This window comes from Ascaphus truei, chromosome 19 (genome assembly GCF_040206685.1).
Source record: "Ascaphus truei isolate aAscTru1 chromosome 19, aAscTru1.hap1, whole genome shotgun sequence".
NCBI lineage: Eukaryota > Metazoa > Chordata > Amphibia > Anura > Ascaphidae > Ascaphus > Ascaphus truei.
In genome coordinates this window covers 14004467-14020867 of record NC_134501.1, presented here as the reverse complement: position 1 = coordinate 14020867, position 16401 = coordinate 14004467, and the positions used below count along the sequence as shown (strand labels likewise).

Below are 16401 nucleotides of genomic sequence, written 5' to 3'. Positions count from 1 at the left end.
GTAGCTGATATGTTTGAATCCAATGGTCTAAATAAGAAGCGATAAACATTTTTCGCAAGATAGAAATGAGTTAAACAGTTACTTTACGGTGATTGAATCTTTCTAAGGAAGTCAATGGCCCTGAGAAGTTAATACATTTCTTTCACTCACTAAGCTGACCTGCCCCATTAAAGAGTTTATGGGCCCGTGAAGCCAAAGGGTTAAAAACTATGGGACTGAAAACCGTGAGCTTGTCTATTTAATAAACTCATTTTAGTTGAGTGAGACCTGCAAGTCCTGGCTGTGAATGAATGAACAAGAAGTACAGTACACACATCATTCAATCTGCTACTCAGTGGTCAGGTACCAAATACACAGAAAAAGCTGCCGTTTAAAAAAAAAAAAATATATATATATTTTTTTTCTCTCCATTCAATATGTGTATCAATACAATCTGCACACTGACAAGTGATTAGCTAGGCTGCAGATCGATCCGTTCTCCTGTTATCGGTCACTTTCTCAGGGTTATTTAATTCAGTTCTTGCACAGCATTGTGGGCAATGTAGTCCAAAATATTATGTGACAGGGCAGTTACTAGATACAATTGGTTCACTGCTAGAGAGAGGGCGGGGCTCAAGAGCCAGAGCATATCAGAAGGGGAAGGGGGCTGTCACTTTGGAAATGCTTCCTACATTAGAAAGATTAAAAATGTCTTTAAAACATTTTTTTTTTTAAATGCTACAAGTATTTTCTCATAGAACAGAACTGATTTATTTAAAAAAAAAAAAAAACACACACACATGTAAGATATTGTTTGAACTGCTGCTTTAACTCCCAATAACACAATGCTATCAGTGAAAATATATTCATTCAATGTTGGATAGTAACAGTACGTTGAGGTAAAAATAAAAAATTGTCACTACACAAGGAAGTTAGAAGTGAACCTCCCTTCCTAGATGGTGATTCCTGCAGCTTTGAAATGATGTATTTTGGTAGAAAACCCTCAAATGGTCCATGTGACCTTGATCTTTCACTCGTCATCTGTCAAGATCTTTCAAAGTGTCTTTAAGACTAAATATAGTCCATGTAATTCAAGTCATTCCAACTGATCTGTTTGAACTCAGATCCCTGTCTTATACTGGATATACAAATAAAGCAGAGCAAGTGTCCGTCACCAGACATGGGCAATTAGACAATTTTGCTTCTATGGACACTTTGGTAAGAGTTCATTTTCACAAGTTATTGTGTTGATTTTATTACTTTGCAGCACATCACAAGCATAAACAAATCAACGTAGAACTTAAGCTCTCCAGTTATTAAACAACTCAATTTATGCAACTTATTGTGTTATCCAAAACATAGATACAAAACAATTTGAGGCTTCATTGCAGAAGAAGACGGATGTGTTTTTCTCTCTTATTTTCTTGCAGGCCATGAGTTCAGCTCTTATTAAGAAACCTTTCTGCTTTTTTTTTGTATTTGTAGAGTCTGATACAGTAAGAAAGTTTTAAGATTGTTTGAAACTCCGGCAAATCAGTGTCCCCAGGATGGGTTTTGTGTCTGGTATGTTTGGGCAGTGGTGATGCTCCAATGAAAAAGGGTGAGTTGTGGGTTAGTTTGAATTGACTTCTTTTACTGTGTGTCATTTAGATCAGGCGTACGCAAAGTTTTTCCTCTGCGCCTCTCTGCGGGATCGATTATCTAAAGCTACGGGGATAAAATAGATATAGGTTTGGTATAAATGTAGGTATACGTACTGAGAAGCCTGTGAATAATTGACAGGGGAATAGTTTGTATGTGCTAAATTCTATTACTGGTGATACAGAACAAAATGCATTAATCACCTATGGGGATAGATTTCTTGTCCCACACCACGTTCTTCTCATCTGTTTACGCGATTAACATTGCCCACTTGACATTTACTTAAAATGTAAATGAAATAACTGATACTTCGAAGTAGAGAAGATCGTCTAATTAAATCTGACTGCACTGTGATAATCTGTTTTCTTCCGGCTATTGGTATTGTCAAATCTAGCAATATTCCCCAGTCAACCATGAGTCACGTTTAATCACTATTCTTCAAAAGATAAGGAACGTGTAACATTCATAACGACAGGCACCTTAATTGCAAAACTGGAGTTGAGTGTCATGAAAAAAAAAGAGTATAATTCATGAAACCACAGTTATGTATGTGGGGAAAAATGTTAGACAATGAATACACGATTTAAAAAAGCCAGGATTTTGTACCTTAAAACATATAGATATCAGCAATGGATGTAAGACTTAATGTACAGAGCACTTTGTATTTACTTGATTGAAATATTCGAATATAACATGTTACCAAAAATGCTGAAAGTTTTAAAACACCAACATAGCAAGGTGTCATTGTCTGTTAAAGATACCGGAAGAAATGCAAAAGGCAAAATGTGGCGCACTGCAACAAAATATATAGCCAAACGCAGCTGCTTGAAAAAACGGCTTATTTAATGAAAAAACGAGCAAACATTCACACAGTCAGATCCACTCTGAGGCGTTTCGTCCCGCTCGGGACTTTGTCAAAGAGTGACAACAACATAATCCCTCCCCTGTCGTAAATCAGTTACTGGGTTGACAATTTCATGACTAAGAAGAAAAAAACAACCTTTCATGACGTTTAAAGTCTGCCTAAATATATGACACTCTTTGACAAAGTTCTATTGGTGGACGAAACGCGTCAGAGTTACTTTGTGGCAGAAGGATTTTGTTATGCACTGAATAAACAACCTTTTTTGTGATTGCGTTTGCATACCTTTGATTGTACCCCTACGGCAAGCTGTCAACCGCCGGAACCTATTCTCCTTCACTTGCCTAAATATATGAAAAATCCCATATCTTAATTTCTCTAATACTTAGACAGACGCCACCTTCACCGTTATGTCTGTATACTTGACATACACATCTGCAAATTTCACAGCCTATCGTCTATTTTTCGCAGGAGAAACAGTTATCTGTCTTTTGCACCCCTTAATCATGAAGTGTGGGATATGATATGATTTGTCTTGTTGCAACAATGCCAGGTATGTACCTGTTATTATTCAGAATAGCTGTCATCACACGATAACCTCATCTTGTAATAAAGTCCTCCAACTAAGTGGTGACGTGTTTGTCACCTCTCTCTGGTATGCACAAGTGATAATTCAAGAATGTGACAGGTTTTTTTGAGGCTGACAGCCCAGGATTAGGCTATTGTCCCCAGCCTTCTAAATCAGGGTTGCGCAAACTTCCTGCACTGCGCCCCTCCCCTGCCTGCTTTCCCCCCTGTTGCTTCCTGCACTGCGCCCCCCTGTGGCATCAAATGGCATCACATGGCCCGACGGAATATTTTGACACCGCATTGTCTCATGGATACGAGTGGACACGGAAGCCAGGTAAGTGAGCCGTGCTCCCTCCCCCCCAGTTTGCATACCGCTGTTCTAAATTACACATATTTCACTTTTAGTGGTCCATTAGTGGTCCATCCGTTGGATTTGGTTTGGAACATCATACATATTCAGGAAGAAAATGTTTTTCCGTGCCGTGAGAGGCTTTAGATGGCATGGAAAAAAAAACAGAAAAATTATGCAAAGAGAACTAATATTCATTCATCCTATTAAATAATGAAGGTAATTGTTTTATTTTATTATTTATAAAATGTTTTACCAGGAAGTAATACATAGGGTTACCTCTCGTTTTCAAGTATGTCCTGGGGACAAGCATGTCCATACTTGTTACCTCCTCTGCTACAACCATTTTCTGTATTGTTTTCAAATTAAAAAAAGGCAAAAAGAAATACACCAAGTCTGTAACATGTTCACATAATCCTGCAAAAGTGAAGCTTTCTCACTAATCATTTATCATTAATAACTCATCAGAAGAAGGGTAAAAGTTCTGATCCCCTTGCACAGTTCACGTATTATTTAAATTTATATCAAATGCTAATCTCAAAATCTTTTGAGCGTCTTCTAATGTACAAAATGCCACATTTCCATTTTCCTGCGAAAGACGAGCAAATAAAAGCCTCAAAGGAAACAGAGAAGCTTGAAATGAGAAAAGAAAGCTTTTAACATGAAACGGTTGGCCTTTTAGAGAATACAAGAATATGATGATGGGATGATAGGCTGGGGTATGAGGGTTTAGCATGTGAAGACCAAATAGCTTTCATGTGACTTTCTGTAAGACTTGCCGTATGCGCATGGAAAAATTTCCTCTCCATTTCAGATATTCATGTTCGGCCCATGGTTTTGCATACCCTTCTCTGGGTCAGTGAATCCGGTAACACAAGTAATGATTAACTTTTAAACACATTAGAATTTTTTTTTGTGTACTGAACTAACACAATGTTTTACAAAACTAACAGAAAATCTAAATGAATCATCAGGCACTCATTGTGGGCCGTGCCTTTAAATACATATTACATTTATAATGTCTGAGGAATGGGTCAATACTGAATTTGACAAACGTGTGTATTTCTTTAGATGCTCAAAAACATCATGCCATGTTTTATCTAGCTGGTGAATGGATTAAAATACCGTATTGGCCCGAATATAGTACGACGTCACACATAATATGACCCCTACAGTTTGATGATTTCGGACGAATTCACGAAAAATGTCGAACTTGCAAAGAAATGCCATTCTATTATCTCTACCTTCCAGTAGATCAACGCGAGATTGAATGACAGCGCACAGAGCTTTTGAAAACTCAAAAGTATCTTCTGGTGTACTGTACATGACACCTTGTGCGACTGAGTGTCAATGTGTATCAGTTCTAGACACAAGGTGGCAGACCTATGTCCCAAATAAAACCAAAGGCTGTAGCCAACGTGGAACTGAAGATAGAGCAGCAGATAGAGATACAGCAGCATTAAGATATAGGATCATTGTTGCCGCACATTTTAATTGTGGCGAACAATTTGCCCCTCTCTAGCAGTTTATAAAATAGAATTCCTTAGAATTTAATAAAGGACTGGATCAACCCATTTAAAACCATGTGACTGCCTTATACTCTAGTGACAGATACAGTTCTGTTTTTCACCAGTGTAATGGCAAAAGTCACCTCTAACAGAAGTGCCTACACTAAGTGTCTCCATCCACTCAACCCTTTCACTGCCAGAGGGCACGCTTAAATGGTCAACGCTGTGAAGTGGGTTTTAGCCACGGACGGAAAGAGGTGCCTGCTCTATCTATCCCTATTCAACACCTAAGGCTGTGCTTATTGTGCCGACAACGGCAACGGCAGGCTACGGTTGCTGGAAAAATCAAATTGAGATGACTTCCAGCGATCGCGACCAAGCCGTAGCTCCGTTGTGCCGCGCTTACAATAAGTGCACGCAACGGTGGAAAGGAATTTGTTTTGACGCGACATCGCGTTGCTGTCGCCGGGACTATAACTGCAGCCTAAGGGTGACTATCGGTTCCCTGTCTGTATCTCTGCAGCTCTTCTCCCCCTTTCTGCACCAGCTCTCAGTTACTCGTCTCAGTTACTTGTCTGTAATTCCATCCCGAGCAGGAAGTTCTGCTGTTTACATTTGTAGTGCAGCCTCCTCCTCCTCCTCTACAGCCCAGGACCTGCCTGACCGAGTTGAAAGCTCCATCTCCAGCACCCTGGGTGAGCCAGCTACACAGGTGAGTGAGTACAGGTATCCAATCCCCTCCCCCTCCCCTCTACTATGTCCCATCTCTGCGGTGTCGGGCGCTCCACAGCCACACTGCAAGAGGAGAACCAGATCCCATGTCAGAGAGGGCTCTCTCCATATCTACAAACTGCAGCAGTGAATGGTGTAAGGCACCTTATTCATTCCGGCAGAGTCAGTCAGGGCGGGTGTCAGAACTATAAATGTATAGGCTTGGACTTTCAAGCAACACAAGCACACGAACTGGTCTGTCGCTGTGTTTTTTACACTGTTTATGTGTAAATTTATACTTGTTTTTATAAAGCTGAGCTTTAAAAAGAAGTCCCTCTTGAATCTGTTACGGCTGTACGGAGGTGAAAAACTTCAAAGATACCTTTACACGCCTGGTACACGCACTACAATGTCAGTGCATATCTCACCATTTCTACACGGGATTTACATGTTGTGAACGTATTTCACTATTGTACTTTTTCTCTTTTTCTCTTATCTTCCCTTTCAACGAGGAGCGCTGAATATATTGAACATTTCAAAGCAAAGCCAATCAGACATTGAAGGGGTGCACCCCCTAAAGGGAACACCCCCTAAAGGTAACCCCTCCCCCCCCCCCCCACTCTGGCACTAAAGACCTTAGTCGCAAATCCTATAAAACCGGAAAAAATCCAAGAATTCAAAATGACCCTAAACATTTTGTAAATATTTCTAATCCCTGTAGAAATATGTAACAAGCATAAGACAATAATCTGAACACTTGGCTGGTATATAGCACGCTCTAACAACCGTGGGTTATAAGATGCTGAGAGTCATCCATTTATTAAAACGTTAATACTGTACATTTATGTATTTGTAACCATGTATTATTTGTCATCTTAACTCTGTGTCCAGGACAAACTTTAAAACGAGGGGTAACTCTCCATGTATTACTGCCTGGTAAAACATTTTTATAAATAAATAAAATAAATGTATAACTTTTATACATTTCAAATGTCACAGAAAATACAGCCATGCTGATTTTATTTATGGGCTCATATGATACAACTGAGAAGCAACCCCAAGGCTTGTCGGCAGGGCTGAGTCGCAGAGGGTTGTATTAAAGCACATGGGTGAAAAGTTTTGAGTCCTTGCAATGCAAAGCTGCCTCTCTGTGATAGGATAAGTGCTTATCAATTCCCTAAAAAACAGTGTATATTGCCTACTCTGATATGTTTCTGCAGTAGGGGCTACACATTCACATTTGCAAAGCTATCAAACGTGAATTAAATTGTGTTTCTCAACCTTTTTTTTTGTACAGGGGACCCCTAATTTCTGAAGTTCCCCATCATTTTGTCACATTTATTTTAGTTCATGGGAAGAAACCGAAAAGATTATTTAATTACAATACAATTTGACACCAAAAACCAGTGCTATCATAATTACTGTTTGCAAATGTAATTATACATTTGTAAATGTCATTGTCAAATTCAGGATTTCTACTATTTGTTAAATTAAATGCAAACACTTTGATCAGCAATAAATGAATTCCCTTGCTGCTTTTGTGGCAGCAAAACATGATGGCAGCATTCGGGTTCATACAGCAAAATAGCCTTGTCTTTGTTTTTTCTCCTCAGGGCACCCTTGGGGCTAGTCTGAGGCACCCCTGGGTGATATGGCACCTTGGTTATGAAACGCTGTATTAACTATTTGAGTGCCTGGGGGGCTGCTGCACCAGAGTGCCACGGCCCCCGCAGGCACAGCGTGGTCACGTTACCGTGCCCTTAACACGGAAACGGAAGAGTCTTCACCCACCTTTTCCCTATTCTTCAGATCACGTCCTGCACTCCGTGGGAACGCAAGACGCGATCAAAGCTGACCCTCCCCCCCCCCCCACCATTCTTTGGGCATGACGTAGCCCCTTGAGTGCCAAACCCCATGACGTAGCCCCTTGAGTGCCAAACCCCATGACGTAGTGATTGTCTTGGGGCACCCAAATTATGAAGTAGCCATTGAAAGTAGCAGGGGAGGTGTTACATTACTGAGTGCTTTCATCGTATTGCAGTACATGTTCCCATAGCAGCCCTGCACAGATCAGACAGGATGTACTGCAGTGCTGTAACATTTACTTTTGCAATCGTGTGCAGGAAATTTACAAGCTCAGCCCTTCCTTTCTGTGCAATGTGTCAGAACTTGTTTTGGTTTCAGAAACTGAACACTTGATGCAACGTCAATTTTTACTTCGCTTATATTCTTAGATATCTGAGAACGGGCGGCTGTTCGGAAAAATGTGAACATTCTCGCATATTTCGAATATTGCTTTTTGAATATCTGAATATTATCTCAATTGTTTTTTTGTTTTTTTTGAGTATTTTCGAATATCTGAATGTATTTCCTGGGGCGTCAGTGAGAGGGGAGACTTGGTGATCACACAGTGACATCACACAGTGACATCATACAAAAGGGAGCAGCCAGAGGAAATCAAACCCCTCCCAAGTCGAACTTTAAAAAAAAAAAAAAAAAAAAAATGAATAATACTTACAGGTGAAAGATTTGGGTAAAAAAAAATAATGTAGCAATTACCCAGATAATACCCCTTAAAACATGTCACTGGAATTAGTTCACTTTGGTCCTAGGAGGAATCGTCCCTTTAACAAAAACAGTTGTGTGGCCTTTTTTTTTGCCTAACAACTCTCTTGTCCCTATCACTTCCAATCCGTTTTTCCTCATATTTGACTGATTTAATGTTTTATTTGTCCAGGCTCTCAAACCAAACAGTAATGGGAAAAGAGCCCCAAATTCAGTAGCTCTCTGTGTCAACACATTTGATGGATTGGTTAGCACGTTGAAGAAGACATAATCAGAGCTAGCATTCACAGAGCCTCTCAACGGGACTTTCTTTTATCCTTTCCAGAGAGGCGAAATTTAATTATTTTATTTTGCATTTTAGATCACGCCATTCTACTTTAGTGAGGGAAATAGAATTGAAAAATTATTTTTGCATGTTTTTTTTTAAAGCCCAATTTGCTTACATGAAGAACCCCTTCACAAATCCACTTATTTTAACTCTTTCACTGTCTGAGATTTCCTGCAATGCATTACTCTGCCATTTATTTCAGGTACCTCAAATCGAAGAGATTAACAAAGTAGCAGAGTATCTGGGACTGTCTAGAATAGATTGCGTCCACCCAAACATTGCGCTCAGCTGAGAAAAATAAGATTCAGGTCAAACCTGGGAGCTGTACTGACTCACAAGTCCTATTTTGCATCCTATTAGTTAGCAATTCAAGCAAAAGTTGACCACTTCCGCTCCAATAATGAACTTTTACATCGATAAATAATAATTCATGTAAATCGCACAGTATAAAGCAGAATGGAGACGTTGGATTCTGGGCACGACTTGTACACTGATTATAATAGTTTGTTATCTTTTTTTCAGGAACACCAAGGAGTGGGCTTGAAGTGTTTCAAATGATGGATTCATTTAGCATGGAAGACCCAGATGTTGCCGAAGATTCTTGGCCAGTGTTATCTTTGGTTTCTTCTTTTGTTATGGTGCTCGGTGGGGTGCTACCATACATCCCGCAGTATCAAGAAATTAAAAGGACTTCTACTGCTGATGGGTTCTCTACTTGGGTGTGCTTGGTGCTGCTGGTGGCTAACATTCTCCGAATATTTTTTTGGTAAGTGGAAAGAAATGCCAAGAATTGGCTCTTCGCTTCTTGTCCACTTACACTGTGCGCCATCGGTGGGAGCCATATGGTGGTCCAGAACTTCATTTTCAGTTCAGTTGCGACTGGAAGAAGTTGCCGTTCCTTCCAAAAAGAAAAAGTCGAAACATTCATGTCCAGGTTTATTTCATTATCTGGGGTCCAGCATTTTTTTTTTATTCCACACATTTTTAAAATGTATTTTTCATGTTATTTCAACTTGTCTTACTAACTAGTTCGTACAGAGTTGCTACAGTATGTTTCAACTCCCCGTGTTTGAGTCAGACTTTCAAATCACTGGTTGCTTAAAACAATAACTTGTAATGTTCTCAAAGTGAAGATGCTGTTTGACATTCCAAAGTTGTAACTTTAACAAAGTGACTTTTAGCAATGTGAAGATCCAGCCGTTGTACTAATTAGGAAGTTGAATTTATAGACTCGCGGGCTATTTATGTCTTGTTGCCACTCTCAATATACATTGTAATTATTAAACTTGGTGGCATGTATTCAACATTGCCTAATAAAGTTATTTTTAATGATTAGCTTAAAATAATGTTCCTTGTCGCAGGGCACTTCATTAAATCCAATTGTTATAACTGTCATGTTTCTTTGAGCTTACAGCTCATTCCCCAAAATTATTTTGCATATGAAATGTTCTTAGAATTATTAACTCATATTAATGCGTGACTGCTGATCTTCGTGAGCAGTTATAAGTCTGAGCTAATGTAGTAACTATTGAATCAGGACATGTGAAAGAAAAGATAAAGTAATCTGCGATGCTGTCACTATACTTTATTCCACTGTGATAAATGCTAAATGGACAAGGTCATAGCAAGGTCAGGACTTAGAGTAAGCACATTATATTTCAATCAAGTGTGAAAAAATTATATTCCTATTTATGAAGAGCTTCAGTACTTGAAATTCCGTGTGAAAAACAGCATCTTGTTGTCCTGTTATTTTGGTGATAAAGTTTGCCCATTTATGTCCAATATGTTCCCTTCTATAGGTTTGGGAAGTTTTTTGAATTTCCCCTCCTCTTACAAAGCATCGCGATGATCATCACCATGTTAACAATACAACATCTGTGTTGCTCAATGCAGACTGTGAACAATGTCTCAACGAAGCAGCACTTCTTCACAGGTACTGTGAGAAAGAACGTTTTGTAGACTATCTTTTAAGGGGTCTATGATATGATATCCAGTGGCTTTAACCCCATGCAAATTGTCCCATATATGATAACGAGTTAATAGCCGAGTAGAGGAGCGCATACCATGGCATTTTACTTGATTACTTTGTGGGGGGAGAGGAGGGGGAGAGAAGGGGGGGTGAGAGAATACCAAGCTGTAGTTTATTAACAAAATACATAATGGGAAAAAATTAATCTGTTTCTGACTTTTATAATATAAGCATTAAAATATGCACATATGCGTGCCACGTGATGCCCAGTCAGCTTTTACTATTAAGGGGGTTGATGTAAAAGTCTGAACTGCTGAAGATTCATATGGGGCCACTGCCCTTATTAAAAGGAAAGATTCAGCCAAGTCTGTGCCCTTAGGTAATCAGAGCCTGGTGGCAGTGCCAGGTGTACAGTCAACCTTATCACTGTCTATATGAAATGCTTTCAGACTATATACCCAGGGTTTAGAGTTATATAGCTCTTTGTCCCCCAGCTGCAAAACTAATGCAAAAAATGGCACCGGATTTCCTTAGAAAACAATAATTCAGTAGGATTTGTTCTTTTGATAAATCAACGTGATGACTTTTACAGTTTTTCTAAATATTCCCTATTTTCTTACTTATCCCATGCAAGGCCTACATAGATTATTTATCATTGTCTTCAAGGTGTAACATTGGGGCAGTAAATGTGCAAAAAAAAATCAGCACTTTTATTTAAGAATAAGAAACTTCACTATGCTCCTTGACAAGGGGTGTATTTCAGTGGAGTCATATTCAAACCCAAGGGAGACTTCGTGTCACAAGATGAAAGATGAAAAATCCATAAGATTTCAGCAGCTTTATAGCCATACTAGTATGTTCATAAAATATTTCAATTTCTTCACTTGTGTGGTTCCACTCACCCAAGCATGAGATGGGAATACACCTGGCACATCATAAATGTACAATAACGTCAGAACAAAAAAACATGTTTTATGGTTGTTCATTATAGGAAAGTTTTTGGATTATTGGGATCGTCTTATAACCCTCCCATGGCTTGTATAGCCTAGTACAGAGGTGCGTAAACTGGGGGGGTGCAAGATTTTTCAGGGGGGGGCGCGGCAGTTGCAGAGGCCCCGCGCTCTTCCCAAAGGCATTTAAATTAAATGCCGGGGGATCGCGTGAGGCCTCTGCAATGTCCCTTACCTTGGCTGCGGCGACGTGTCGCTATGACAACGTGACATCATGTGACCCCCCGGTGTCATTTGACACCGAAGACAAGGTAAGGAGGGGGGAGTGAGTGGAGGGGGGGGGGCAGGCAGGGGGGGCGCAGTGAGGAAAGTTTGCGCTCCCCTGGCCTAGTACACCAGGCTTTTCATGATGTGTTCTGTGGTTGCAGCCTGCTTTATGCTGTTAATTTATTTTACATATATTGTACAGATGCAGCCACCAGTATTAGAACACTTACCTGGGAAATTCTGGGAGATTCTCGGGCAGTCTCACAGTAAATGCCTCAACATCTCTGTGAGATTCTTAATGGCCCATCGGATTAACACAGCAGGGGGTCCCTATGCAGGGCAATATCAGAGCAATGTTGAGACATTTACTGTGAGACTGCCCCAGAATCACCCAGGCACGAGTTTTAATACTGGTGGCTGCATCTGTAAATCCTGGCTTCAATTACAGACTAAAGCCTTTTTTTAAATATATATTTGACCTGTATCTAGACATTCTCCCTGGACCCTAATCACACAAGCTGACTAAGTCAGTCTGAGTTTTCTAAGTTGCTCATCGAGGTTTGCATGAGTTTTAACTCCCAGGATGGAGATACTGGGAAATGGAATGACAATCAAATGATAAGCAATGAAATGTATTTATTTAGAAAATGTTTTACCAGTACCTAATACTGTACATTGAGAGTTACCTCTCGTTTTCAAGTATGTCCTGGGCACAGAGTTATGATGACAATACATGGTTGCATTAAATGAACACGGTTATACATTATATTTAAAGACATTGCATGAACAGTTAAAGATAATATATGTTATGGGCATATGTAACATTTCCAGACAAGATTAAAATGTGAGATAGCTTTAGTTTTGAAAGAACTTAGACTGGTGGCGACTTTGAGAGCCTCATGTAGATTGTTCCAGTTGTGAGGTGCACGGTAAGAGAAGGAGGAGCAACCAGATTCTTTGTTGAACGTTGGGACCATAAACAGTTCCATTCTACACTGGATATCATTGCAAACGTTTAGGTGGGTAATTACTTTGAAGTGTTTTGGGCGAAAGCCAGATTGGAGTTGGCTAAGGAAATTTGTGTTGGTATTGTCATCGCTTAATTGGGAGTGAACACATTTTCCAAACACTTTGGATAGTATTGGGAGAAGAGAGATTGGCCTATAGTTTAAGACAGTGTTTTTGTCCCCAGTTTTGAAGATTGGGACAACTCTAGCAGTTTTCCAGGCCATAGGGATATGGCCAGCAGACAAAATAGAGTTGATTAGGGAGACAAGCATTATGGCAATGGCTTGATAAATTTGGCCATGTTTTTCATGCACCAGTTTTGACGCTTCAATACCCTTTTTTGTGTCTGTGGGAGCCATTTATCCGGCAAAAATCAGCACCAGATTTATATTTAAAAAAAAATTGCAAAAAAAAAAAAAAAAAGATGCTGTTATTTTGCACCAATATAGCCCAATTTTAAGGTCCTTTTCTTATAACCTAAATGTATCTACTGTATATATTGTACTTTGAACTGTAATTGCATTGGCTTGCAATTTGGGGAGTATCAATAAGAAGATTTATGGAGGAGTTAAGCGAGATTCATATGATGTTCTCTGCCAGGTGGCACCAACCTTCCTTATCTGAGTCAACACAACAATATTCTTTTATTTGACTAAGGAAGAAAGCTTGTTAAACATTTTTTGTTCGCTAAAGGAAACTTCTCTTGTTGTTGATACACTGTATGTATGTATTGCATGAATAGAATTTATCAAAAAATATTGCACTGCATACACATAAGCATGCCATTTCCAGTACATTTGCCTTTGTGCACAATACACTCTTTAAATTACAACCAAACATTACATCTGCTCTAACGATTCTAGATGACATCTAATTAATGTTTCACAGAAACCCAAAACATTCCTCATAAAGACATGACTATTAATTCAATGCTAATTTGGTGAGGCTGATTACATTTTGACTGGAGCAATTAGTGAGAGCTCCACGTCTGGTATTAATCCCTTTAACTTGCAATGTTTTGCTGAACATTCCTTACATTTGACACTGTGACTAGATCAGGCTTGTTATTATTATTATTATTATTATTATTATTACTACCGTTTATTTGTAAAGCGCCAACATATACCACAGAGCAGTACAATAGGGGGTACAGAGATTTGATAGTTACATACAAATAATAATAATAGCATGTTCTTGTATAGCGCTGCTAGTTTTACGTAGCACTTTGCAGAGACATTTTGCAGACACAGTCCCTGCCCCGTTGATCTTACAATCTATGTTTTTGGTGATAAAGTGACTTGCCCAAGGTCACAAGGAGCCGACACCAGGTTCCCCTGCTCCAAACTCAGTGCCAGTCAGTGTCTTTACTCGCTGAGCCGCTCCTTCTCCTAAATAAGGACAAACATGCACAAACAGATATAAAAGGTAACGAGGGCTCTGATCCTGAGAGCTTACAATCTAGAGGGACAATGTTAAAATTGAAAGGTAAAGTGGCTTCTCATTGTGGGATGGAGGTTGGACCTCAGGTTGGAGTATGACCCAGCCGATAGCTGATCCCATTAAGAGTGAGAGGAGGTACTAAGGCAGGAGAAGCAGATGTCATGGGCAGAATGTAGGGGGCGTTTAGGGATATATTTGGGGATGAGGGCTGAGATGTAAGGGGGGGCAGCATCGTTTAGAGCTTTGTAAGTCAGAGCTAGGATTTCAGATGTGATTGTAGAGGATATGGGAAGCCAGTGTAGGGTTTTGCATAGTGGAGCAGCTGAAATAGAGCGGTGAGTGTTGAGTCTGGCAGCAGCTTTTTGGATGGATTGGAGTTGTGATCGGTGGACAAGGTGAATCCCAACTAAGAGAAGGTTGCAGTAGTCAAGGTGGGATATGATGAGTGAGTGAATTAGGATTTTAGTTGCACCCAGAAATCCGCCGCCCCATGGCACTTACATGGGGTGGCCGCCTCCTTGCAGCCACCATCCTTCTTCCGAAATCGCAGCGTGGACTCCGCGGATTTCCCCAACATGATATCGCACAGCGTCGCGTTGCCATGGTAATGCATTCTCAGAAGGACAAGGAGGGCGGCAGCAAGGAGGCGGGCGCCACATGTAAGTGCTTTCCCATCAGGTCCAATAGGCCTGAGAGCGTGGCACTTCTATTTTTTGGGGTGGACATTTTTGCCGCCACCAAATGTTGCTGCCCTAGGCCCGGGCCTATCGGGCCTAAAGGGAAATCCGCCACTGGTTGCACCATGACTCACAGGATGAAGGAGGAGCCTACAGAGGGTCTCATAGCACTGAGCAGACCTCCCAGTATTGCTCTCGAGCCATGCCAGCTCACTTCAGGAATGAACCTTCCACGGCACACAGACAAGCGTCATATCCGGTGTCTGACGTCACGTCCGGAGTCTTACGTCACTTCCGGGTCCAAGGAGGAAAGCGGAAGAGGTAGCCAGCCGCAGCAGCAGCTTAAGCCAGGAAAAGCAGCCTCCTGAGGAGAACTCCCACGATACAATTAACCCGCAAGCCCCCCCCCAACCCCCCAACCCCTGATGGACGGACCAAAGTGACTGAGTGTCTAAAGGAAGGTGTACAGAAACTCACATGAGGCACCCCTTCAGCAGCCCCAAATACCAAGGTAAAGTCTCTGTTTTTATTTTTTACACTTCATTGCATCACTGTTTGCTATCTATGTATTATCTATGCTATTTTTCACTATAAAGGAATTGTCATTTATTGCTACCCTGCGCCCCTTTCTTCTTTTTTTCTCTCTTTGATGACTCACAGGATGTATCCTGGCGATATTTCAGAGGTGGAGATGGCAGTACATTATTGTTATATTACTGTCTGCAATATGTATTAAGTAAAAACAGCCATGTTAGTCCAGTTGCGATCGTGCATAGTAAATGAATACTTCTGTTAATACGGTGGAACAGCTTGTCTGGATGAATCAGATGTGCAAGCACAGTGTATAGTCACAAATGTTTTCAAAGTTTTGATTGTATCACGTTTAACAGTCCCAGCTCTGAGAGTGAATAATGTTATTTGTGTAGACGCAGAACGCCTGTGATTTAATGTAAATAGCTACTTTGCTGGACTTGACCAAAAAAATCAATGTGAGAAGTGTGTGTTTTTTTTAAGAGAGTTCAAGCACTGCACATGACTGGAGCCATGTTTGTATCACAATGGTTCTCTGTTCCTCTAGTATGAGCTTACTTTTATTGATGGAACATTTATGGAGATGAAGCCATTATTGATACAGCTCAACCCCGTTATAACGCGATCCGTTACAACGCGAATCCGCTTATAACGCGATGCAGGCGTGGCTCCCAATTTTCGTATTTATGAATACTTTACAACACGATTATTGGTATCTTAAATACTTTATTGTACAACGCATACAAATGTACATTATTTCTAACGCGATCCGCTTATAGCGCGATGTGATTCTTTGGACCCAAAGAACAGCGTTATAAGGGGGTTGAGCTGTATTATACTTTTTATTTCAGTTGTGTGGCTGATATGGCAATGCCTAGGCTAAGAGCCATGATAAACCATCGTCAATATTTCTTCCCTGTATCAGCAGAATAGATACAAAAGATAGAGATCTGGAGAATAGGACCATCACTTTCAAAATGCCCCCAAAAATATATCTCTGTGAATTGAGGGAAGCCCTGACAATTCAGTTTCCTAAATCTCTCATG

The 16401-nt window shown here is 40.3% G+C and overlaps 1 protein-coding gene across 4 annotated transcripts in view; it reads left to right on the top strand.

The window, feature by feature from the left end:
- The first annotated feature begins 786 nt into the window (after positions 1–786).
- The window catches only part of LOC142469920 (solute carrier family 66 member 2-like), a 31053-nt gene continuing 15438 nt past the window's right edge, over positions 787–16401 (top strand). The window contains exons 1-5 of one of the 4 annotated variants that reach the window (XM_075576692.1): positions 787–1197; positions 1465–1579; positions 2954–3035; positions 9036–9279; positions 10313–10446. In XM_075576692.1, coding sequence (XP_075432807.1) covers positions 3008–3035; positions 9036–9279; positions 10313–10446 — 406 coding nt within the window. In that variant the 5' untranslated portion in view covers positions 787–1197; positions 1465–1579; positions 2954–3007. Of the gene's footprint in view, positions 1198–1434; positions 1580–2953; positions 3036–5468; positions 5622–6071; positions 6217–9035; positions 9280–10312; positions 10447–16401 lie in introns of those variants that run through there. The other 3 variants (XM_075576693.1, XM_075576694.1, XM_075576696.1) reach the window with 3 other exon arrangements.